The sequence below is a fragment of the Plectropomus leopardus genome, chromosome 20, assembly GCF_026936395.1.
Source record: "Plectropomus leopardus strain MGB_pleo_1.0 chromosome 20, ASM2693639v1, whole genome shotgun sequence".
Lineage (NCBI taxonomy): Eukaryota > Metazoa > Chordata > Actinopteri > Perciformes > Serranidae > Plectropomus > Plectropomus leopardus.
Genome location: NC_142195.1, coordinates 18,803,206 through 18,831,033, shown reverse-complemented (window position 1 = coordinate 18,831,033; position 27,828 = coordinate 18,803,206). Strand labels below are relative to the sequence as shown.

At 37.6% G+C, this 27,828-nt stretch overlaps 1 protein-coding gene across 2 annotated transcripts in view; it reads right to left on the bottom strand.

Moving 5' to 3' along the window:
• Nucleotides 1–27,828, bottom strand: part of trabd2a (TraB domain containing 2A) — a 71,077-nt gene that overhangs the window by 8,875 nt on the left and 34,374 nt on the right. For both annotated transcript variants that reach the window (XM_088071073.1, XM_042509478.2), the window contains one exon: nt 2,576–2,666. In XM_088071073.1, coding sequence (XP_087927199.1) covers nt 2,576–2,666 — 91 coding nt within the window. The remainder of the gene's footprint in view (nt 1–2,575; nt 2,667–27,828) is intronic.

Sequence of the window (27,828 nt, the reverse complement as noted above, 5' to 3'; positions counted from 1 at the left end):
AAAAAGAGAAATTCCTGCCATGTAAGAGCAGGTTGTTGCTGACTTTCCAAGAACCAATATGCAGTCTAATATATAACATATCCACAGATATTCTGGAAAAACAAATTAAGTAATCAAGTGTGAAAGCAAGTCTTTTACTCATCTTTAAAGACAAGCTTGGCTCTGATGAGCTGCTGGCCATATCTAATAAGATTAAAAACTGTTTTCAACAATAATCACGGATGCTGAAGTTTAGCAGATATGTGCATTGCAGATTCACAACTTGTGTGAATACTTAATTCCAGGGGTTAACCTATGACAGCGGTCTAGTGTGATTGCTTCTAATCACGGTTCATCTCAGGCTCATAATCCTGCATCAAATGCAGAGTCTGTGTGTGAAAGTAGATTCACACAGACAAACACGTAGATTCTCTCTCTCTCTCTCTCTCTCTCTCTCTCTCACACACACACACACACACACACACACACACACACACACACACACACACACACACACACACACAGATCTGTACTGAGATAGCCACCCGCACAGTGTGCTATGGTAGAGTGAACTACATGCCTCACAGCAGGAGGTATGGGGTCTGTTTAGGTTGGCCTTTTCAACAACACGTCACTGGTGGCCGTTGGGGATTTTGTCAGATTTATCTTCACTACAATCTACATAGTGGAAAAAATAAAAAAGCTCAGGTGAATAAGGGACATCATTGAGCTTTTTTTTTCTTAGAATTGAAAAAACAAGATCCCTAAGCTATCCTGCCACCGCAACACACTATTTGACTCCAAGTTCTCAATTACATGAAAGGGACTGCAGCTCTGTCTGCAAGACTTCCTTTAGAAAAAAAACTCTACGTTGGTTTATGATCAGTGTAATACAAACAATATCTGGGTACAGAAAATAATTTAGAAATGTTTATAGTTATTTATGGCTGTAGTTGGTAGCTTACAAAAATAATTTCTGTCATATTTGATGAAACTATCACCACATCCACTTAGCAAAACATGAGACAGATGATCTATGGAAAAACAGTTTTTTTGCCTCCTCCTGCTGCTCCTACTTTTTGCAAGAATGCACCGTCTGGATGAAAACAACCACCGCCTGTGAACTGTGAGTCAACTGACAACAGTTGAGCCAAAACCAAGCAACTGTCAGAATGAAGTTTTTCACTCAAAATCTTGATCTATGTTTCTTTAAATAATTCAAACTTTTAAACGCTACTTAAAAAAGTATCAAAGACTATTTGATTCCATTAAAATCTTAGGGATTATAACTTTAAATCTTATTACTAATGGATAAAGTTAATAGCTTTCCTGTTACAGACTAATAATGATAGTTCAAACCAATGGTGACAACTTAAGGCAAATTAATATTAAGCTGACTGATGGTGACTCCAATAAAGTGTATGACTGTAGTGTTGAACGTTTACAGCCGATGAAGGTCCTTGTTATCTACCACAATAACAACAGTACTCTGAATTGAGCTATTTCTTTTCTATAATCACCAACTTCCACACCAAAGCGAGGTTGTGGTTAATTGCCAGTAAATAAATAGTGAAGTAGTAGTGAAGGTAAATTAATAAAACTTACAGATGAGGTGATGAAACGAATGCGCCTTTTAGGAGCACTTGGAGAGGGTGACTTCTCAAAATACAAGAATCACTCCATGGATGACTATTTAGAGCAGTTTTTCATTATTTGCAGACAACGCACTTCTTACAAGGGCCGAAGCAGAACTTGAACATCTGTTTTGGGTCTACAAATGAACCAACTACGGAGTTTGTGCTTACTTGGAAAATGATTTCCCATTTGAAATGCAGTCAGTGAAAAAGTTGAAAGAAATATATATTCCTGTCAGGGCCATGAGGCAGCGGTTGCCCTGTAAAATGTGGCTGAGACATGAAACCTTACACCCATTTAAGTGATAAAATATGGGCCTTGGAGTTTTACAGACTCATGTTTTCAGAATAAATCATAATGTGCAACAACTATGGCGAAACATAATATTTTCTGCCTTGTTCTCTATCCGCCATCTACGTATTTCTCACATTCTCAGCTATTTTCTTTGCCGGTCTCTTCTGTCTTCTCTTGTTTCTCAGACATTTCATCTGCTTTTTATGGAAAATTATTATTTAAAACAATTGCTGGAACAGAAAAAAAGCCCTGAATAAACTACTATTTTATCTTTGTCTTTCTAAACTACTTTACTTTTTTCAATATGTATTTCATAATAAATTCTAAAGTCAATTTTTAAGATTTTTAGCGATAGCGTGAAAAATGTCAAGTTCACAATAAATATAAAGCAATTTTGGCGGTTTAACTCATAAACAGAAAAAAAGCATTGCAAAAAAAGTCAAATCATAATAAAAAACATCATTTTGATTTCGGGTGAATAAACTGCAGTGATTTTGAAAAGTTTGAAGCTCTAAAATATTAAGGGACTAGTTAAATATGCACATGTATTTTCATGATGAATCACAAAAATGCAGCGTTAAATGTGCCACTAGATGATGTGCGTAAGTGTGTGAGTGTGTGTGTGTGTGTGTGTGTGTGTTTAAGGGCATTTGAGCAGTAAATTTACCTGTTTACGGGCTGCCCAGCAGGGGTGTGCTCCACCTCGTATCCCTGGCGACGAAGCACATCAATGACTGTATTGTTGCCGAGAAAGTGACCTGCGACCCAAAAAAAAAAAAAAAAAAGAACAGTGATGACCTCCACTTTCAAATGCTTATAATGAGGTACTTCAAGCAAACTGAAACAAGAAATCCACTGCCGTTCTAACTGCACTATTTAAGAAGGTCATAGGCAAAGTGTTATGAAGTCCTTTTCATGACTTAAATACAGACACAAAGGTGACAGACATGTGTGTGTTAACTGTGAAAATGGAGCTAAAGGTCATATTCTGGCTTAGCATACATATAAGCATAGCAACAAGTTGATAAATGAGCTTTGAAGTTGTCAAAACATTTAATTTTGGACTTTGGACAGAGCCAGACTTGTTCCTCTACTTTAAGTCTTTATGCTAAGATGTGCTTATCACCTTAAGGTTCAGCTCTATATTTACCAGACACGTGACAATTATATCAATCATATACATCTCATCATCTAAGGCCAACCATGCACAACAAGAATCGTGGTTTACCTTCTTCATAAAAGAATTGTGAGATTGAGAAAATCATGATGAGGAGATATTCTGAAGGAACTGATCCAGAGGGAAATGTTTTGGATGCACATACTATGGCACCAAATAGACTTAATGATGTTTTCAAATATAGATGTAAATTGCTTTTTCAGTTGAGGGTATCACTTAAGGATGTGTCTCTTTATTCGTAGGAATAGTGTTTTGTGAAGCATCATGTTGTTTGTAACGTGGTAATCTGTGACTGGTCTTTGTATCTAGAAGCACGAGAAAAGGAAAGCGATTGGATCCTAAATAACTGGGTCCAAACCCCAGCTGAGTGCTTTCTCTTAGTGACGTGAGCCAAAAAAATAAGTGAAATGTGAATATTTTGTCCTAATTGACTTTAAGACTTGAGATGTGCTACCTTTTCTTCTTCTTTTTGGAATAAATATACAGAACAAGACTTTGAAATGATTTTAAGACAGAAGACTAAAGACTAAATTCTGAAGACCTTTCACATCTAAAAACAATGTGAGTTTTTAGTCACCAATTATTTTATTTTTCAAAGGCCGGGGATCTTGCAAGGTCACTATTTGAAAGACTACAAATCGATTCCTTTTGAGATTATTTCCCATCCTGCTCCTGGTGAAAAATATTATACCAAACTCACTTCAAGAAATATGACATATTAAGAATTCTCTACATATCTGCAGAACATGTAACTAGAAACACAAGCGAAAACCCCTAATATGTAGAACGTTTTATTGTCAATGTGGCATAATAGTCTCCATAAACATAAACCAAATTTGTGGCCAGAAATTCACATTTTGGATTGTGTTGCCTCAACTTGCCACCAGCCTCTGTTGGTTAGCTGTGCTATTTTAAGGGAGGGAAGTGTGGGAATGAGAGGCGAACCATTTCAAAAACTAAGATTTCTCACTAAAATAAGTGCTGCTTGGTGGATCAGATACATGCCAAATTAAACACGGACTTTTGTTCACTCAGCAACTCCACCAGTTTCTCCTCCTGTTTCACAGTCCAAGACACTTATTCATGTTTTCGCGCCTCCCTGGAGTCTCCTCCATGATTACTGTCCATCCGGTTTGCTGCTCCCTGTTGGGTGCTGAAGAGAGTGCACCTATTGGTTTCTGACTATGCTGACGTCATCGATCTTCATTATGAGCCAAGACTAAAAAGTTATGATAATATTAAACATGTTAGACTTTGCTGGAACCCCAAGATGGGAAAAAGATTGACTTTAAAGAAAGCTCAGACTGAGTTTTATGTCCACCTTACACCAAACGATCAAGATCCTGGGAGCGTGCAACTGTGGTAAAACTCCAACCCCAAGATTGGGAATTTGTCTGCAACAGCGAAATCTCTTGAAAAGTAATTTGGTGTAAGATTGGCATTAGTCATCAAGGAAGTTATTTCCCAAAATGTTGTAGTCCCACTACTTCTTTCTCCTTACATGCTTTTATACTTCTGCTGGCTTCTAAACACTTCAGTGCTCGACTTGTTTTTATATCCCACTTCCTTCTGTTACACCTACTTACATCTTTTCATTTCTTCATCGCCTCTCCTCACCTTTTCCCCTCTTTTTCATAGACTTGTCAGTTCTCCACCTCTTTTCTTGTCATCCGCTATCCTTGATCATTTTTCATCCCCCCTCATATCGGCCATCTTTTCTCCCCCCTCCATTTTCATCTCTCCTTTCTCCTCTTTCCTTATCTCCAACTTCCCCTCTTTTCCCTGTTCCTCTCGCTCTCGCTCTGACCCTCTCAGCTACGTGAAGTGGGGGCATTGAGGCTTCAGGTTGCCATGTCAAGAGGTCTCCATTCTTCCCCTCGCTCTGACAAGGGGGAGCAGGGGCCCATTGTTTGGGCCTGCTCAGCCGTGGCACCACAGAGCTGTGTAAACAATGAGCCCCGGCACTTTAATCTGGCCCAGAGCCATCGATAGAGAGAGCTTGGCCTCGATGCACTTTGGGTGCCATGATGCTGGCCCATCTCTACAACTAATAAGTGTCAGCTAAAACTATGTCCCAGTGTGCCATAGCTATGGAAGAGGACTGAGGGTGTATGAACAAAAAGTGCAATGTCAATATTGGATCTGTAATAACTTATTTTTAAACTAGTCTTCTTAGTAAATGCAAATATGCTATAAAATCTGACAAAATTTTACTTACAAAAATCTGCGAAACCGATTGCTTGAAAATATAAGTAAATATTATTAGTCTTAATATATGTTTGCTTTACATCTAATTGTTAAGTTTACCTAAAATATTGTTAAAATTACTTGATTTAGTGAAGTGGTCGCAACTTAAATCTTTCTAAGTTTTAGTAACCTCAGTAAACCAAGTTTACTGTGCTATATATCTGTATTCTGCTGATTGCAAATTAGTCAATCATATTTGTATTTTTTTAAAACATGTTAACAAAACAGAACTCACAGATCTCCTAACTTCATCACTGCCAAAATCCTCTTTGTGATGATCAAATTAAGTCAGACTTACTTGGTTTAATGAAGCTGCTAACACTTAGAAAACCCAAGATAATTCAGCATGTCATTTTTAAGTTGCAACAACTTTACAAATTAAGTAAATAAAGCTAAATTTTGAGTTTCCAGTTTCCAAGATTATCTGAATAAAGATCAACATGAATAAAGACACGTGGATCTTTTAAAAACTGAAAAGCTTTGTACATGTTTTTACTTTGTATTTTTCTATTTCTAAACTCACAGTTAACCATTCTTTTGGAGTGAGGGTTCTTTTTTTTAAATTTGGGCACCTCTCTAAATCACCTAAGAGCTCATAAGGGAGAGTAACAGCTACCATGCAAAAGAGATGTGCATTTATTTTCTGAAATCATTATCAATACAGGTGGTCAGTTTGAATGAATATCCAGCAGCTCTTAAACTCTCCACGGGGGTTTGAAACCAGACAGAGAGACAGAGACAGAGTTTCCCAGCCTGCCCACGTTTAGAAACAACTCAGTGTGATTTATGTGAGTTTACGTCAGGGGATTAAGGTGGGACAAATGGAGCTGTTCAGCACAATGTAGGGCCACAGAAGAGTGGGCGGACTTCAGAACTTCAAAGGGGCACACTTGCATACAAATACGTATACACACGCAAATTCTAATAGGAGGTAAACCATCAATTTTGATGTGTCCCCAAAGGCTTAAATGTGATTTTGGGGACGGAGTGTATTTTTTAAGATTTTTTTTTTAATTTTAAAGCTGTTTTTATGCTTGAAACAGTGTGGCACAAAACCAGAAAACCCAGAAATGTTAAAAAGATTTGGATAATTTGACATATCAAGTCCAAACCCCAATGTGAAATTTAAAAGAGGCTGTCTTCATTAGATCATATAAACACACAAAATCTTCTGTAGAATGGCTTTGCTTCCATTTTTGGAGCAGTCAGTTTGTATTAATATAGAAAATCATACACAGTACTTTCTCCACTAGTCTCTCAGTACAACTTTACACACTTTTGAAAGGGCCTACTCTTGAAACACTTTTCATTAAGATTTGTTGCTTTAAAAAGACAAAGTTTGAATTTGAAGCAAATACCACATTGCAAGCATCGCACATAAAGGGCGTCTTTATAACCAACAGTCCACCTTAACAAGAACATACTTAGGAAAAAAAAAAAAGCCAAACTAACAGCCTGCCGCTGTGCAAAGTCATGGAATTACAAACAAAAACAAAATTCAGACATCTTTGATTAAAAATGATTGATGCCCCGGATAAAGGCAGAAAATAGGACCAGAAAATTATATTTTAGAAGGTCTGCATTTTCCTAAAATTAGGCCTCATGTATGATGTAGCCTTTGGCAACTGGCATGAACTTTGGGGCCTAAATATGCCAGGTGATTTGTGACGAAGGCCATGCACTCTGTTTCTCTCTCGCATGACTAATGATTGGTACCAAGCAATACATTACTTGTTTTTAAAAAGAAAGAAAGAAAGACAAAGAAAGAAAGAAGGAAAGAGGACAGTCTGACACAACATTATGAAAAGGGAAAAATAGTGTTGCTCAAACCTACAATACACAATGTAAGCAGAGTTGTTGTTTTTTAAAATTTCTACTGATTTGTTTTCTATTTGTTCTTATTTTGTTAGTACCGACTGACTTTGGGGATTCACGTCTTTTAGAATTTTTGCTACTCTCTTAGGTAAGAGAAAATTTCATGAGTGGTTGAGAGCACTCTTACCAAACTGTTGCTAAGCGCAAAAAAAAAACGTTTTATGATCAAGTGATGATCAATGATCAAGTGGGACTCAGCGTTGTGCACAGCTGAGTAAGAGCGGATTTAGATGGTTAAGTATGTTTGGTGCATCTGAAGTTGCATTCTCTTGTTGTCTTACCAGAAAATTGAGAGAAAACATAAAAGAAATGTAAGAGAATGTTGCTGCATGAGGCCCAATGTCACATACCATGCCTGAATTTGCTAATTAAAATATACAAGTGCATGTTTTTCCCCCCAGTTAAGATTGAATGACACCTCACGCATTTCTGGATGAACATTCTTCCTCTGCTCATGGAGGTGAACTAATTTTCTCTGCAGAGTACTACAGGAAACAAATAACAGAGTAAACTTGATGGGTTGAGAACACCTGTGCATCCTTTGCCGAGGAAAGTCTCCTACTGTAACACAGCGAGCATCAACGCCTGGTCAGGCAGGACGTTTTGAGAGCTTTGGGCTCTCACAGTGACTCACTGCACGCAGTAAAACTACTTCCATATTTACTTTTCTACTTCAGTACTTCCACATTTGCTTCAAAAACAAAACACATGATAATTGTAAAAATGCTGACGTCGTGGAGCGAACTCCGTCGCACGGCTTTGTTAAACATGTTGACTCACAGCATCAAAATCAGTTTTTCTGGTTGTTATTGGTTGTCTCACGGAAAATCCCGACTAGAAGGGCACTCAGAGAGCGCAGATGTCCACCAAGGCCAATAAACCAGTCTTTTATGATATGCAAATCTGCAAGCACAACCGCTACGTCTGGATATATCTCCTCAAAACGAACACTTTACCCACAAAATGACTATTTATAAATCAATTAGTCATGCCGTGTTACTTTGAATTTGTGACAAAAACTTAGTTTTTTCTTGCATGCTTTTGTGGAAAATTGAGAACATATTGATTTATTAATAGATTGGGAGCCACATTTAAAAACAGCAAAACTATACCAAAACATCGACTTACAAACTCTCACTTAACTCATGCAGTACAATCTAAGTCTCAAATATCCACGCCCATGCTCAGTACTTCCGAACACAAGCACGTGCTAAATCCTTTGAAACTGAACTAAAATTGAAACTGATCAATGCTCTCTTCAAAGCCAGACTCCAATTTTAAGGTTTTTTTTAGCAAAGATGCATGTGTTTGGGAAGTGCTAAGCATACAACTGTGCAAGTTATGCAAGAATTTGTAAAGGAATGTTTTGATATAGCTTTACTGTCGTTAAACCCAGCCTCAGTCAATCAATAAATCAAAATGTTAGCTGTTTTCAATGGCAACATGAGAGAAAAACAATGTTTCCTTTACAAATTCAAAGGTAACACTGCAACAGACAAACTGCACAGAAAACACATCTTTGTTCAACCTAATAAAAACGCATTTGACGCTGTTACCAAGTACAATTTTACTCTCAACACTTCAATTTTAATAAATTAATTCTAATTGTTTTAATCTTAAGATTACTACCTATTCCAGACCTTAAAGGTTTGCGTGTAGGTTGTCGGCATGTAGGAGAGCTACGATGGTTGACACGATAAAGTGAATGGCCCTGTCTAGCGCCAGTGTTTGGTTTGTCCATTCTGTGCTACTGTAAAAACATCATTTGAATGATGTGGACCTGCTCCCTGCGTTTGTATAAAAGGCTCATTCTAAGGTGACGAAAACTCACCAACTCTTATTTTTGTCAGTGATTATTAACTAATGAAAACATATTATGAATAATATATTCCGTTTCTGCCAATGTATCCCCATAAATCTTAAATACTGGACCTTTAAAGCCCACAATATGTCACCACAGTGTTAGTTTCCCTACATAAGAAATAGTACGAGTCATATTAATTCAGGCTCCTACTAGAAACAGGCCTCCAGCCCATGTTAGGGCCCAACCCACAGTTTAAGAAGCACACTTCTGGAGTGACATCTGTGACATCTGACATATATTTCCACAGATTATTTATTTAGGCCAATTTCATACATTTTAAATCAATGAAATAGGCCAAAAGCATGTACATCAATGCACAATATGTAGACTGTATGTCTTTCCAGCAGCACTGAGAGAGACGAGATGGTAGAGATAAACAGCAGGGACAGACCTGAAAGCTCTTATTCACAGCAAACTCCCTACACGCTGCGACATTCATACATGGCACCGCTGAGTTAGGCAACACATCCACAGATTAGCTCATGTCATGGTTATAGAAACTTACAGAGTTTTTATATGTATACTGAACTTTTCTATAAAGTGACAGCTCCTATAACAGTCTATAAGTGTTCCTCCATTTAGAGAAGCATGGCTGCTGCCTCGATCCAGCAGTGGGACACTCCCTATACTGCACAGTAGTTGCAGGAGGAGGTACTGTAGGACTGTATGACTTAGTGTACAAGCACACAACTTTCATCAGAGATCAGAGTTCACCTTCCACATGTTGTCAGGTTAGGGCTCCCACAATATTTGGTTAAGGTCAGGGAGAAATTATAGTATGTTTTTTTATTGTTTTGACATAAAAGTGGTCAGATTTGGGGCCAATCTGAGAGGTTAATCCAGGTTTGTGCTGCATGATAACAAAAGTTCTGCTTCACTATGTTTTCTTCTAACTCTTATGAAGGTCAGGGTTAAGATTTAGGCTAAATGCTGATTGGTGGCTATTGTAGTCACTATGAGTGAATACTAAAAATTGCAAAATTACCTATTTTGGTGTAAAACGTGAAAAACATTCTTGCCTGTAATCAGCAACAGCTGATATTGATTATTGTTTGCATTTGAAAACATCAGCAAATAGTCAAAAGAAACAGATTTGCAAGTTGCACAAAAAGAAGAACAAGATGTCTACATTTCCAAAAACAGATTTGTATCTTGCTTGAATGAAACCTTTCTCCACACCTGTACTCAGTCAGGGGAACACCAGCTGAGAAACACGGCGGTATCCACCCCTAGAAAGACATTTAGTCTCCACAATCAGCGGCTAAAATTATTAGAACATATGGTAAGCCTTAAATAGCGTTCCTTTTCCATACGCATCAATGTTTACATTACAACTTGTAACCAGGGCTCGAGCAGCAGTTCTCATAACATTACAGCATGTTGGATAAACAAACGCTACAGGCAGCACTGAGGACATTCTGCCCCATATAGTCTTTGCTAGCTGTTTATGTACACATGTTCCCTGCTAGTCAGCTGGCCCCAGCAGCCCATTATCACTGCCACTAAGACCTGAATGAAGCTTTTTCAAGGTTCCCGCAGCTTAAGGCTGGTTAGATTTAAGACTTTTGAAGATTTTTTCAACGCTCCTTGGAATTAAATTTAAGACCAATTTTATAATAACACAAAATTGAAGGCAAAAACATGAACTGACATAAATTACCATAAGGACAATTTTACCCAAATGTTTATTGTTACATAAAAATAAAATGTCAGATAATCGGCCTACAATGTAATTAAAACTTTCTTTTTCTATCTCAATCTGCGTGACGTTCATGCGAAAGGCAATCCGTAAATTATATTTTTTAAAAACATATTACCAATTATTTTGGGATTTAACAATGTGATGTCTGAAATAATTATTACAAATATCCCCATTTCCTATATCTTAGCATTCTAAGACTTCTGAAAGATTGATTTAAGACATTTTAATTATTAAGATCTTATTTTTAGTTGAATACATTTGATACTTTTATGACTTGTTAAGGATCTGCGGGAACCCTTCGTCAGTCTGCAGTATGCAGCACTTTAGTGTATTACTTCCTGGAAGTAACTTTTATTGCCAGTGACATTAAACCACAAAAGTCTGGCTTAGATATCTTAAAACTGGCCAATTTTTCATCCTTGTGTAGATATTTGACACTACAGTGGTTTTAGGAGCATCCATCGTGCATAAATTACACAGGCAGAATGAAAGATATTAAAAAAGAGAGTTAAGCCATTCAGAATATTGTCAAAACTAAATAATAGACTGAATTTTAGGATTTGACATTTCTAGGACATCGGAAGTACTAACAAGCCAAAGATTTTACTGGAACATCATTGTTTTGGCTCGCCGAGCTGCTAACAGTCGAGTAAAACCCCAGTGTCCTCAACAGTCAAGGAGATGCAGCCATCCATAAAAGTGACAGTCACGTCAAAGACAAATAACAGGAAAATTATTGGTTATCCACTGGCGTAAAGATCACACAGTCATCCTGGTGTTTTGCAAACAATGCCAGCTCTATATTAACACACATATCAAGTGTCTGGAAAAACAGGCTCTGCTTACATAGCACTTCTTCTTATCCCTGGTGAATCATACTGTTTTTATGTCTTTGATGGACAGTCAATTCCTCCCTGTATTAAATATAAACCTCATCTATTATCAGTCAAGTGCAATTTGTTTGAGAGGAACAGGACTCCGCTGGTTTCAAAACAGAGACAATATGATTAAATGCTGTCAAGATGGCTGAGAGTAATTACATGTGGTAGTGTTGTAATGTACTCCATCAGTCTTTACATCATTTGTGGTAAAATACATTAAAATTCCCATAGCATTCAGTTAAACACGATGTATTTTTGTACGTTTTATTAATGGTGTATTTGATTTGTTTTAAGAAACCTCACAGCTGGAGGAAAAGTCTGGGGAGCACAAAACTCTGAAGGATTCATCCTCTTGGGACCATGAATGCACAAATATCATGGCAATACGTCAAATAATTGTTGAGATATTTAGGTATGGAGCTACGGACACTGGCATCCCAAGAGCCACATTGATAAAAAAAAAAAAGTTGGAAGGCAACAGGAAGACAAGAATGAAGCAGAGAAGCATTACATTTTTTTTAAGTTAAGAGATCTTAACCACAATTCAATTACTGGAAAGCAGCAGTTAATGTTGTTTTTTCAAGTCAAACTTTGATAATTTATGTCACATAGCCAACTTGTGGTGTCGAGACCTAAGAGTCTCTTAATGTTAATATAATATTCATCCTAGCAGGCACCAAGATTCTTTACCACTGGATGGGCTATGGAAAAATAGTTTCAAAAAATGGATGTTTTCGCCTGGAATCAATTTAGTATGATGTTACTTGCAACTATATGTTGTCATTTTGATCCAAACTCCCTGCAGGATAAGGATACTCTTAATATAATAGCAGAGGAGAGAAAGTCGGTAGCCAAAACCGAGATATGTTTGGTTAAATGCGTCTGCATACTAGCCCACAAATTCATCTTGGAAGAAGGAAAAAAAAACATGCAGTGTCAGTGGTCCAAACTTAAAGCATATAAAATTTTAGCTCCGATCTGTTGCATCTCTGAATCCTCTGTCTTCTGTACTCAATCTCATAAAAAATATGACACGTTTTAAAAACAAAACTGCATATGCTTTAGCCCACTTGAGTGTAAAAGGATATAAAAAACACTAGACGGACGTAGAACCAGAGAAGTCCAGCTTAAGGTTGAAACTGCTGCCTGAGCCAAACTAAACCTCCACATGTTGTTTTAGTGCTTCTGCTGCTCAGTCATTAATGACCTACTGTATGGGCTTCCTTTCCGAAGATGATGTCATAATTTCCTTCAGTACACTAAAATTTCAAATCTACATTTTTGAGCACACACATAGACAAAACACCAGATCATGGATGAAAAGCATTTGGAATATCTGAAAGGGGAGCTAGAGTGGCATCACATATCATATCTGTTGAATAATGTCAGTAAATTTGAGTAAAATGCAGACTTCGCTTATCCTGTGTAATGCGTATGCGTTGCACAAAACACAAAACACTAATAAATCAGATGAGGTTCCCTTGTAAAACTAGTCCTGTGAGAATAGAGTTTAACTGATGGTTTGCAGTTTGTATGTCTTTTTTATTGAACCCTTGAACTAACCAAAAAAAAAACTATCAAAGGCTGCATTATTTCTCATAAATTGCCAAAAGAAACATTTGGGAGATATATGTTGTTTTTTTAAGATTCCACGTCACTGTGATGTGATTTCAAACAATAAAATGCATTTCACCATCTGTTATGACTTCCCGAGGGCCATAAAGTTTTCAAATCGCCATCATAGTTATTGGCACTTCTTGAAACAAACCATCAGAAGTGAAGATAAACAACTTCTCCTGAGAATCAGACGGCTTTTCAATTCAAATTCCTCCAGGATATGGTTCTGAATGTCAGATAGAAGTGATATGAGGAGGCTGTGATAAAACACAGCTGTGATATGGCCGTGTGAATTTGAAAGACACAAAACAGCAAGCCGAGGGCACAAATACACCTCTGCCACATGAAATAAGCTTTTCTTAAGTCGAGCTAAAGAATGCTAACATCTCAACCACCACCAAAACATTTCTCTTTCTGTGTCTGTCAGCCGTAGTGAGAAATACAGGCTGAATTCAATAGGTTAACTCTTTATTGTCAAATTGATACCGATCACTATTTCATAAACAGACACTGGCCATTGAAAGAGAGATGGGGGAAAGAAGAGAGACAAGAATAGATGGGATGTAGATGCAGACAGAAAGCAAGACAATTCAAGACAGACAGAAGCAATCGCTGAATATAACACTGAGAAAAACGCAGGAGACAAAAGGAAAACCGCATGCAAAACAACACAGGAATGTTAAATCGTCAGATGCCAGACTGTGATAGCTGAGGATCCTGTAAGGCCTTCAGTTTAAGGCTAAAACACTTCTCTGCTTGGACTACATAGTATGTATCTTGACACAATGCCCATGTAAATTCTACAATACAAAACAGGAGTGGAGCCGGGACTACTTGAAGTGGTATCTCAGTTTGGCATGCAGGTTTTCCAACAGTCTGTATTTCTAGATCAGGGAGAGTGGGTTGACAAAATGTAAATCTTAAAAAAAAAGGCCTCCTCACTTTGAAAAATCCTATATCATAAAAAGGTTAAAACATACAGTAGTTGTTATTGTAGAGAAGAAAATGTAAGTCATGGCTTTCTTCACTTTCACCTCATATGTCATTTTCACATATCAGGGCACCTTTTCGTTTATCTGCAATAATTTAATGACTTAAAGTAGAATCATCTCGGGGTTTCTAGGACTAACGTCGCTGCCCCAGACAAATGTTTCAGACTGATGTTGTGTTAAAAAGCATCTAAGTGAAATTTATTATGGATAGCATTCAGGGGAATGTGACAGGAATGATGGGAGGGGTGTTTTCTTTGGTTTATAAAGAAAGTTGGATAAGTGAAATTGCATTTAAACTGCATAATTTGCCATAGCTTAATGTTCACTTGCGAAATTAAAAAGATGGATCATTAAACATGCCCAGAGTGTATTACTTAGTCTTTTCTTCTGCTTGAATTATGATTCGCCATGTTTATCCTTAGAGTAGAAATGGCTAAATTGCCTGCGCAAGTTCTCTAGAGAACGTGCTGAGCAACTTTTGTATTTATGCTGAGATTAAATGAGAAGCAGAGCACATAAGAGGCCTGTGGTGTGAGGTTGTTTTTTAAATAAACCCTCACTCAAAATTTGTGGTGGCACACAGCACTTTGGAGCCGTGTTAGGGATTACATCTGTCAGGCTGCAATAGTCTCTACACTCTCTCTCAGTTTTGCTCTTTCTGCCAAGAAATTATGGTGCTTAAGCACACACCAGCTCATTCACTGTGGTCGTATGAGAGTGATCAAAGTTAAAAAATTCTGTAAAAGTGAGCAGTTTTTGACAAAGTAAACCAGAGCGCTGCCAATTCTGAATGTCCCTGCCACTGAACGTCTCGTTTTACTTAGAAATACTGTCTCAGAGAATATTCCTACTATAAAAGCAAGTGAAAGGAGATTTTATAAGCAGTTTAAGAGGGGTGAGGGGAATACCTGCCCAACTGACCCCAGTTACTCACGTTGACCATAAAAGTACCAAATAAAAACTTGTGTGTAAAATCTTCAATGTAGCTTTCAAAATAATGTAATGAAGTAAAAGGTAGAATAATACACCCTGTAGTAGCAGAAGAGGCATAAAAGTAAAACTCCTCAAAATTCTATCTAAGCACAGTGCTTGAGTAAATGCACTTGGTTACTTTGTACCACTGGTCAGATTAGTGACATTTATTACGGATTTACTGTGATAAATGATAAATGATGTTTAAAAAACCTGCATGGACACGTTAATTTTGGTGGGAAAGGGGTATGTGACATTGCACGGCAACACCAAAAAACACAACACAAAGCACACACACGCCAACTTGCCAATTATGCCAATCTTTTTCGAATCCAAATCAAGAAGGATTGATGCCTAAACCCAGCGGGGCCACCAACATAATAGATGCCATCATGGAATGGTCATTTCACGTATTTTTGTGAGATCATGTTGGAAAGAGCATATTGACTGAATGAGGCTACTCACACTGCAGGGTTGAAGGACGGATTGCGGGTTCAAAAGGACTAAATTGGCAGCAGTTAAACCGTTACTCTAAAACAGCAGCAAACGTTTTAAAATGCTCAAAGAGAAATTCATTGGAAATGAACTGAAGTAGGAAATTGAGATTCGTTTCTACAGAGCAACACGATCAGCCATGTTATACACTGTAGACTGTCATGCGCTGAAGATTTGATCACAATCATTCAACGCATTCGCCCAGCAGGAGCTCTGAAGCCGTAACTGTTTATTTTCTACAGACGTGTGCTTTTGCTTGTCCTAAATGTATTCCTGCAGTTTGCATACTGCGGCTTCGAGACTGCTTCCTCTGAGAACACACGTACCCCTGCCAGCTTTGTATCCCGCTGCGCATCTCAGCTCAGCCTTTCAACTATCCCAGTCCAGAAAAAGGATACCAGGAGGAGTCGGATGCCCGCTCACTTTTTAAAAAGCATTCCACATCGTAGTTTCTCTCAGATGTTTTCTCACAGAGCTTCCATCTAAAACATGTGGCTTAGAGAGCAATTTTGTGCCTATTTAGTTTGCGTAATCTGCAGGAGATCTTGTCGATGTCAAACGAATCCTGCAGATCATCAGTGATTTAAGTCTAGATTATAACTAAGAGCAGAGCCACAAGCCTGTAGAATCAAACAGGCTGTTTTTGTCTTATCTCTTCCTAAGTCATTTTTCCTTCTTTTTATCTCCCTTTTCTGCCAGATCTTGTTACTGTAACACTAAGATTGTCTCTCTCTGTCAATTAGCAAACATCTGTTCCATCCATTCTCTTCTCTATTCCTTAGTAACTACTTAAGCAGAGTGTTGTGGATAGAATAGTGGGCTTAGTTTTCAAGAAAGTCTTCTGCTTCCCTGCAAATACTTCGCAATGAAACATAGCCAACTTTTACATCTGCACCAACTAAAGCATCTGAAACAGCCTCAACAAAAACATGTTTTTATGATTGCAAACTCTCATGTTTTCCAGACCTTAAGTGACGTAAAACAGAAGTTACAAAACCTACTACAGTAATTTCAGCATGAGTTAATTAGGAATGTGCATGTCTGTGTTGAATGTGGAAGATTATTTTGGTATTGCTGCAGCAGTAGTAAGAGAAGAGCATCACAAAGCTTTCTTTTTCTTTTGTTTGCATTATATCTTTTGGAATTTGATACTGATGACACATTTTAAGGACCACACTATGAATGATATATTGATAAGGACATTTATTGAGTGACAAATTCTTACTGTTGAAGGTCTAGTGTGTAGAATTTGGGGTTATATAAATATAGTCAGAAATGGAATATAATTATCTAAAAATGTTTTTCTTTAGTATATTAAGAATAATGTGAAAAGAATAGGAGAAATAGGGAGCAAAAGAATAAATCAGCAGAAGTTCTTTTGATGTGCTCATAGGCTTCTCAGAGGTTTCTCTGCTCTGAAAACATAAAATACACAGTTGAGACTTGTTTAAGTTTTCTTTTTGATGATTAGTTTAGACAAATAAAGATTACTGCAGAGAGTGAGGAAAAAAAAGAGAATTTCAAGATCCTAAATTATAGGATCAGGTTGAGCTATTAGCAAGGCTATTTCTTAGGAGCTGAATTTGAGAAGTATGAGAAAGTCATAAAATTTCAAATTGAGCTCAGTGTAGGCATGTCCAGGAGAAATCAGCTGGACATAAAAATGAATATTATTTTGAATGTTTCTTTCCTCAGGTTTTGTTCAAAAATTCCTTCTGAATTGTGAAAGGAAGTTTCTGTATTGAAAATATCCATATCTGTGCAGACATAGACACAGAAACCTAAAATCTTAAGAAATGATTATTGAGCTGGCACTCTCACCAACATGCCACATTTTAGGTTTTTGATATATATAAATATAATATTGCTTATATGGGTATAAACGATCAAACTGGTGCTCTGTGGCATCCCAGAATCCTGCATGTTCTCACACAGCTTGTGTGACGATGCATTTACGCCGTGCGCGACCAACTACACAGGCTCATTCATACAGTGAACCAGAAAACTCTCCGCTCCAGTGAAACAATAAAGTATTCAATAACTCGACAGTGAGAGAGAGAGTGGAAGCCACAAATCACACAAGTCATGTTTTCCTCTGTCTCTTCATATCTTCATCCCCTCTGGGCAGTGTGTTGCTCTCCTTTATGTTTTAGCCTCTAAATGAAAAGGGACAGCTCCTTCATAACAATTCCCATTCAGAATCATCAATAGATGCACTGCTGCTTGCTAGCTACATATATAATTTTCCCTTCCCTTTCCCTTTCATATAGTAGTGTGGTATTTCTGGTCCAAATGAAAGTTAAGCCCCTGGGCAGGCATGTTAAGAGCCTGTTCCAGGTGCATAAGGAAATACTGCTGGGTTTGAATGGGGTCAGGGGTGAAGAGTTCAACTCTTTCAATAAATCAACGCAAGCTGTTGTGACAAGCATTCACTGCTATGACTGGGAGAGAAGTGTGGGCTGTATGAAATATGTCTTTCAAGTGCAGAGACTGAGGCCTTTGACCCGATGAGTGCAACAAAATGTATATGTTTAGGTGCCTTTCACTCAGCAGCTTAACAGCCAGTTAGTTCTTCAGAGCGGCTGACAGGTTTATCCTCCCATTTAAGAAGAGACAGAGATGTACCAGATGATACACTACAGACGCCCATGACATGTAAAAATCCCACTGGTTGAATGTTTTTTCAAGGCTGTCTGGGTTTTATTTAGGATTGTAAATATGTAAGATAATATTACACTTCTGAGGAGGAAGATCACGAGGAAGATACTTACAGCATAGTTTGACACATATGACACATATACCTATAAATACAGAATTTACAAATGTATACACAGGCAAGATCACATTATCATAGAATCAGGCAACACCATCATAAATATAATGTGAAATTACCAAAGACAATAATATAGAGAGAAAAAAAAAGAAAAAAATATATAAATAAATGATGAAAATAATGATAAGGGAATAAGGGAATAAGGGACAAGTAAATAAATAGACAAATAGGTTTAAATGAGTAAATAATACTAAAGGGGGAAAAATAATAATAATAAATAATAAATTAGGACACATGATAATTTGCATTATGATATCTCATGGTAATAACTGTACAGATTAGGTTAATAGGTACAGGTAATACTGTCATAAATATAATGTGAAATTACCAAAGGGAATAACTTCCTAATGAATAGAGGCGCCTCTGCTAATCTACAAAGGAGGTAATGACAACAGATACATGTACAAACCTACCACAACAGAATACCCAAAATATGCATCTGGATAAGAGATGATCATAATGCACCACATCAGAAACATGAGAATCAATGGAATACACTATCGAAAAAAGAGAAAAATAGAAATCAAAGTCCTCATTCAACCCTTTAGGGACCAGTGTCCAAAGAGTGTTTATTAAGAAGGCCTCTCTTTTAAGAAGTAAAGAATTGGCCACCTCCATGTTGCAGATGTTTTATATGTTCAATGCTAAGATATCAGAGTGAAGTGAGAAGCTGCGGTGAAATGCACTGCCACAGAGCTTTTGATGTCCTTATTTCTGACGTTCGATCTGTGCTAGATTTTGCAGTGCTACACTGACACAACTTCCACTTTTGCTTCTCACAGATAAGAGTAGTAATTCACAAGGCCACTAGAGGTCCAAGTCAACTACACAATCAATACCACACAATCACACACTAAAGATGAAAAAATGAAATGTCTAAATGGCAATTCAATCTCAAAATTTTGGGGAAGGTCTAGGAAAAAAAGGAAAAAGACAAGCCTAACATTCTGTGTTCCAGTAAAAAGAAAACCTACAACATGTAACTTTATATATATATACATATATATATATATATAAAGGTGTCATTCAAATTTAAAACCGGGACTTAATCCAGGTTTGGCAGACGTTTCGCCCCTGCATGCCCGCTTCCCTACCAAGTGTGTGGTAGGTCTGGTCTGGATTTTAATGGTGCTGTATGACATGTGTGTATTCATGTCAGCGACTGCCCCAAACAGTTGTAAACTGGCTGTTTATGAGGGTGTAGCGCTGTGAAAAAAGCACCGTGTTTTTGACTTTCACACCATCTGGGGAAGAAAAAAAGCACAAGAGGGCAGCGACCGCAGTGATGTAGTGCTCAGTGTGAAAGAAAGGGATGTGGGGCAGGTATGTATAAGGGTTGGCCTGAGGATTTGAAGAGGAATGCCCAGTCAATCAGCTATAACTCTGAGCCTTAAATATTACGCACACAGGGGTAGTTAAAGCAAAGTTTATGTACAAAATGCATTAGAAAGACATCTATTTAATTTCTTTTTCAAATTACCTGAATTCTCTGAGGACTGCTGGCTAAATTAGTTTCAATGATTTTTTTTTGAGGGTGTACAATGTTTATACTGAGGAATATTTTCTATGTTTTCATGGCTGCACTGTACAATCCAATGGAAATATTCTAGATGCCTTCTGCATCATTTCCCAACACTTTGGCCTGGCATACTGGCAAACTTTGAGATCTCCACTACAAACCCAGCCAAAAGAATTTTTACATGTTACATTCTCTTATTACATTCAAACATTTAACATTGTACTTACGTACTTGCAATCGCACTTTTAATTGCATGGGTCACACAGTAAATGTAAAAACTGCTGTTCTAATCTCTGTTTTTCTCATTTATGTATTATCATTTGCAAATAACAGAAAGGATCACATGAGATAATACTTTAAAAAATATATCAATCTTGACAGTCATTATGTCATATTCTGTCTATAGTATCATAAATATAAATTTGGCAAGGTAAGTACACAGTGCTGACTCTTAAACTGCAGTGAAGTACAGTGTATTAAGTGACTATTTCCCTGCTCCAGTACCAACAGCTACCCACACACTGACAACTCAAGGTGCTCCATTTGAGTTATGAGTTCATGTCAACCTCTGTCATGAGCCGCAGCTTGTGGGCCAAGAGCCATCTATTTATTACAGCCTGCCCACCACACTAAACAGCTCACTGACCGAGGGGTATTCACTTTAGCATGGCCCTACCAACCTAAATAGCAAAAGATCCAAAGGCGAACCTTAATTGTCTGTGAAAAGAGTCAAACATTTCAAAGTACAGTAACCGTCAGAGCCTGTCAACCACACTGGCAATTACACCACCGCAAATATTTAAATTTGTGGTTTGGGAGCGGAGTTTGGGGGGAATCATGATGTGCTAAGCAGCTTGGGGTTGAAACTGAAACATGGATGCATTCAAGTTTAACATGGAGAAGAAAAAAAAAAAGACGAATCAGTAAGAGCCTGCAAAAAACGGAGCCCTCGGCCTTCAGCGATATGTAAACACATCATTTTATTAAAGTCAAGAGTGCCAGGGTATGGCAGAGATTATAAAGGGAACACGGGTTCAGATTGTATACATGGATTGGGTTACTGTACCTATAGAGCGCAGCATTAACTGCTTCCATATGCCTGTCTGAACATATGGCGCTTTTTAAACATCATCATTTACGTTGAGTGATGGCCATGGTATTTCAGACAAACAGATGGGGGGAAAAGACAAATTTCCAGGAGGTATTTACTTACAGTACAGTAAAGTATAGCGAGCCATGACAATACCTTAAATTCAAAGCAGGGAAAGACGGGGCAGCAGCTTATGCATCGGAAAACAAAAAAAAAGTTCAGATTTCTGCCCTTATGGATACAACAAGCAGATGTGGGAGCAAGTCGTTGTTTTACAAGTGACAAGTAATGTAAAACTCTAATGAAAAACGTTTCCACTCAAATCTTGAGTCAAGACCAATTAGTCCCAGGTCAAGCCCTGAACTTTAAGTTTTGATTCCTAAATAAGTCATAATACACTGCATCAAATGCAATTTTTACAACAGATTGTTGATTGTCGTTTGCTGATGAGTTTTTGTTTTTTGTTTTTGTTACATTAACAAAAAATGTCTTTCTAAACATTTAACATTTAACATTTAACATATTTAATAAAACAAGTTTGTTGGAAGTTTATGCCTCTCCAGCTGTAATGTTTGATCTGCACATTCTGCATACTGCATTTTGTGTTTTGTTGACCACTAATACTTTTTGTAAGCGAATAGATTTTTTTTGTTATAATTTTTTAAAACTGGCACTCAGTAACCAGTCCCTCCACGATTTTGCCAGCTGCTTTGGGAATTGCCACAGATTAAAATGCCTGATTTCAAAACAACTTCTCTAAAGATTGTGATGTACTGTATGTTGCAATGGACGCAGTCTGTTTGGTTAAGACAAAGTGGATCTGTGAATTAAGTGTCAACTTAAATGAATAGCATTAATGGTAGTTGCTTTAGGGAATAAATGTAAATGACTTGCTTTGTGGGCTGAACATCACGTATTTTCAAATCAAAAGGCTTAAGTCCAAATGCAGTCATTGGTGCAAAAGTCAAAGTCGAGTTGCAACTCTTTTCAGACTTTTCAGTGTCAAGTCTGAACTCAACAATTTGTGTCTTGAGTCTGACTTAAGTCCAAATCTTGTGCCTCGAGTCCACACATCTGACGACTAGAGCTCTTTATGTTAAGTTTCACCTAAGTTACTTTTCAAAAAAAACTGCGTCCTGCTGAGATTCAAACGCTTCCTGACAGAGTGTAACAACTGGCAAATCTTATCTGTCAAAAATGCTACCCCAGCCAGTAAGCAAGTTTTGGAGTAATGTTGCATAGCAAAAATAAGCAGATCAACGTAAGCTTGCCAGATTCCAAAACTGCTGTCAGTGCCTTTTTGTTCACAGATTGTTGGATGTGGATGTCAGTAAAGGTTGAGGCAATGGTGCTCTTACCCAACGGCCTCCCTTTTGGGTTTAATTCAGCAAAGAGAGACTGAAAGTTACTCAGAAAAATCTGAAAAACAATATATGATAAGGAACTTTGTGTTTCTTATTCCATAAATAATCTCTCAACACCTCCATAATATTAAACAAATTACTGGGTGGTCATCAAGAAACCCCTGTCATCTCCCAGTTTCTCTATTCCTTTTTGTTCATGTCTCTCTGTTTTGTGCGATGAAGCTAAAAAACACAATCTGCAAAAGTCTCTGAACAGACAGAAAGACAGCTCGGTGAGATGAAGACAGATCTTAAAGAACCAAAATGAGACTGAGAGTACAGTGGAGGTGGTGGGCAAAAAAAGAGAGCAAGTGTGCAGAGAAGGAGAGAGAAGGAGAGAGCCACAGAAAGATGTGTGTGTTCCTCTGGGCTGACCAGTGACCGCTTCTGTTTGTTTGACTGTTGCCTTTCTGACCACTACTCTGACCAGACCACTGCAAAAACAACATTTCTCCAACAGAGAGGGCTGAGATGAAAAAGAAATGGTCACAGGCCTCATTTTGGTGAGTCTGAATACAACTAAAAAATCAATATCTTCAAACTGGTAGGAGGTCGTTTTGAATGGGATGACTCATGAAACCATTAATTCTTAGAATTTGCTGACTTATTGAAAACGTGATTTACTAGAAAATATCTTAAACAGTTTCTCTCTAACAAACTTTATCTGGTAATATGCTATTCCTTTTTTAGGTGTGTTTTTTTTAATTTGGTGTTAGGGTGTAAAAGAGTCTTTAGAGATGATAAGTGGTTCCCGTGTAGATGGTAAAATAAAAATCCTTCAGAGGGCATTCTGTCTAATGCTGTGTTCACTCTATGAGCGACAACGTGAAGCTGAGCTTTGACTTCTTGGATATTAAATGTCATCACTTCATTACTCAATCCTATTAGACATTTGTGTAAAGTTTTGTCATGACGAGCATATGAATTCTTGACTTATGGCCAAAAACATCTTTTGTAAGGTCACAGTAAACTTGACCTTTGACCACCAAAATCTAATTAGCTCATCCTTGAGTCCAACTGGACGTCGTGCCAAATGTGCTAAAATTCTTTCCAGGCATTCCTGAGATATCACGTTCAAGAAAATGGGACCAACAGACGGACAATCTGAAAACATAATGCCTTTGGCCATGGCTGTTGTCGGCGCGGAGGCATAAAATGGATCTTATCTAATGATGGCTTGAGACTTGGTCAACAAAGTGCACACACTCACAGAAAACAAGACAGGGAGAGAATGCAAGGCTGCATGTCAGTGTGTGTGTGCGCACGTGTGTGTGTGTTATGCCGTAAGCACATGAGAAATCATTTAGGGTTAGAAAACGTTAGCTCTGGTTTGGCAGTGTGTGACTGTCAACCATTAATGCTTTCTCCATAAACAATTTCAAAAACCACAAAAAAAATCACTAAATATTTCTTTCCCATAAACACAGATAACAATGAAAAACAGCACATTTATCCACAGCCCTATACTACTGTTTCACTTTTTTATACTTTATTATCTTAATGTTGTGGACTTTAGCTTCTTTCAATTATGATTTTAGTACGTTTGCTTCATATGACAAGACGTTATTCAAATAGACATCAGGATTGATAATCCAGGAGTGTTTTGTTTTACGGTAGCAGCAATGTAGAGCAAATCAAATTTCATTTAAAAAACGATATTTCTTTTTTATTTAAGCACTACAAGCCAAGTGCCATCTAGCTGCATTATATACTAGAGAAGGCAAATATCTCCACAGTTACATATTTCCAACAGCTTGCAACTCACACCAAAACACTCTAGATTGATAAATAGCACTACAGGTAAGAGGACAAATATTTATTTTTGATTTTGAAGTGGACTGTTCCTTTAAAAGTTGATATACTTTTGCAGATCAATCCTGATAAACAAACATGACTTAAAATTCTACAAACACTGTATCACCAGGATACCCAAACACTTTAACACTTAACTCTGATATCTTTCCTTTAGCAAAGCACAATCTGCATCCAACCAGGCAATCTGACAGGGAATAAATGATCATGTATAAACAGTCCTGTTAACTTGTTGTGGCAATAAAGCTTATTATGGAGAAAAATGGAAAACCTCAACAATTTTCCACATAGGTCAGTCAAGAATCTGCAGGCCAACCCCTGCAGGCTAATGGGATCATTACTCGGGAAGAAAAGTATGCTAGATATGTGGCTAATTCCTCCGAATCCGATTTAGTTTGAAGTCTGGATGAATTTCAAGTAATCATAATTTACCTAAAGCTTGCTGCATTACAATTTAAGTTCTTTCTGGCAACTGCAACACGTCACACTGACAGTTCAGGAAAGTATTAGCTAAAAAAAATATATACAAAATGCAGAACAGACAATAATCTGGGATTTGTCAAGACACTCATTTGCACAGATTCAAAGAAACATGAGATGGTCACTGATAAGACTGGTCTCACACCTGACTGTAACAGGGAAGTTGAGTACGTGGACATAATGGGCTCCATTGTAGTGTGTGTGTGTGTGTGTGTGTGTGTGTGTGTGTGTGTGTGTGTGTGTGTGTGTGTGTGTGTGTGTGCGTGTGCGTGTGCGTGTGTCCTCTGACCCCTCCAGGGATAATTAAGGACACATTTTACCCAGGTCTGTCTTGGGGGCTGGGCAGTGTGTGTGCGTACCTTTTTCTATGTGTGTGTGGGTGTGTGTGTGTGAGGGTATATGCACGTGTGCATGCACCCTAATGTGCCTCATCCCGTTCCTTGTACACGCCGACCCAACCTGCCCTCCGTATGTCTACGACTAGTGCTTCTAGGTTGATTGCCCGTATCACTTTCACTCACCAGCTCTCTCTCTCTCACTCTCTCTGTCTCTCTCTCACACACACACACACACACACACACACACACACACACACACACACACACACACACACACACACACACAAATACACGTAGAGGCACACACCTTTTTAGACCAAGCCCTTGTAAAGGCACCTCCTCAGGGACACGCCGTGAAATGTACTCCTTGTTAGGGCTCGAGTGTGCTCGTGTGTGTGTGTGTGTGTGTCTGCTTTTCCTCAGCTGTTTCCTGCCAGCTCCGAGACCAACAGACTGTGAAGGCCTCTCTCTCTCTCTGCTCAAAGTTTGCTGCTTCTCTGCTTTTAAATGACCAAAGAAACTTTGGATGAGGATGTTTCTGACGATGTCATCACGAGGAAAATCTGACTGTTAAATTGATGGCACTAAAGTTTGATCCTCATGCCTCCATACATATCCCATAATGAGCTAAATTTAATTTTGGGCAAATAGATTCTTTCCAAACTGTCCGTGCCCTTCTCTGTAAAAATATTATACATTTTCTTATGGTTTTTATGGTTTCAATGAAGTTAAATTGACTAAGTTAGCTTAAAAGTCCACAGTGTGCCATTTATATGTGAGTGTAATGAACTACAATTTATAACATTCTATCTCAAGTATTAAGCTGTAGTACCATTTTTATTTTTTTTTTTACATTTGATGACAGATCTAATCACTAATGTTTTGATTTATTTTGGTTTATTTTGCACTCCCACTTTGTCCATTTCTTAAATTTGTGATAAAAAAATGAAGATATTGTTATTTAAATTTTGGAATCAAATGTTTTTAAGATTAAAACTAATTTATGTACATGATTTCTGGTAATTTATTAAAGTGGAAATCATTTTAAGAAATTATTCACAAGACAGGTATAAATAAAAAAGCTGTAAAAGAGATTAATGCTCAGTCAATTTTCATAATTGATTAAAAATTTTAGTGACTTTTCAAGCAAAAACACCAACATCAAAGTGAGCTGCATTAAAATATAATGGGATTTTAAAAAATATTTTCTACCTATTATGGACGATTAATTGAAAAATGATCAATCAATAATGAAAATAATGGTTAGTGAGAGTCCTATAAATGATAATGATGATAAAAAATCGTACTGAATGCTTTATTCCAGGTACCCCTCTAGAAATAAAATAAAATAAAGTTTGGAGACATCTAGCTAACAATAACTTAAACTACTTCTACATTTATATCGTGATTTACCTGCAGATGTCACTAACACTTAACCCTACTTTATCTTTAGGCTTGTAGTATTTTCATTATTTCCTCTGCTATTTGGTGTGCAATTTATTTTAAACATTGCATATATAAACATTACTTTGAAGTATACAGTCGATGGTTTTCTTTTGATTTTGTGTGTGTTCACAAGAGGTTTTCTTATATTTTTGTTGTTAGATATTTAGCCCTGTCTGGTGCACGGAAGTGTTTGGCATGACATACAATCTTACTTCTATCAGACTGAAAATCCACTTGAGAAAATTATCACAAAAAAGCCCTGTCTTCTTAATTAGTGTGAACAGTGCTTTGCTTAAACAACCACAGGAAAAAGACTGTCTGCCTCAGACCAGACAACGTCCAACCAAAAAACATGAACACACACACACACACACACACACACTCACACACATAAAGGCAACCATGCTTAAGTAGATAACTTTGTGGATTGTGCTTTGCTGTTATCTGCTCTTTTTATCCTCCCTGTTTTACGTCAAGTCTCTTATCAGGCGGCTGCTACTTATAAGGTATTCAAAGAATTAAACTGACATAACTAAAACTCGGGAGGACTCGAACAGGCCAAATGTCTGTTTCTGGTCAGTCTTCAGCTGATAAAAGAATATTGACCCTCCTCTTCAGAGAAACACAACTCTGTCTTCTTTGGACCCTGAGCTGATAAAGCTGCTGATCAATCGATCAGTCTAGTCAAGGTTAGTTTTGTCCGCTAATCCACTCATCGACCCAGAGCTGCTCATCAACGGAGGTTTTACAAACAAAATCGACAAACAATGAGAGGGCAAACACAAAAATGGAAAATTTGTCATAAAAAGTAAGTAACAAGTGTGTCTGGAGACAAAATGTGAAATCCTGAAAAATCCTGATTTGTTCCATCAAAAAAAGTAAAGAGGGATTGTGAAAATGTATTTTTATACTTATACTCTGAGCTGTATTGCGTTGCGGATTAGGAAGAGAAAGACAATCAGCCAATTTGACCTCTCTGAACAGCTGGGATTTCTGAAGTTGTCTTTGTTTTCTCTTTCTCTGCATGAGTTTGTTAAGCTGCTCAGTTTGTTAAGCTCTCCTTTGCAGAAGTGCTCTGCTTACAAAAAGAGGAATTTAAGACATTTTGTTGTAGGGATAAAAGTAATCTTATTGAGTGCGTTGATGAACGGAGACTTAGAAAGACCTGCTATGTATT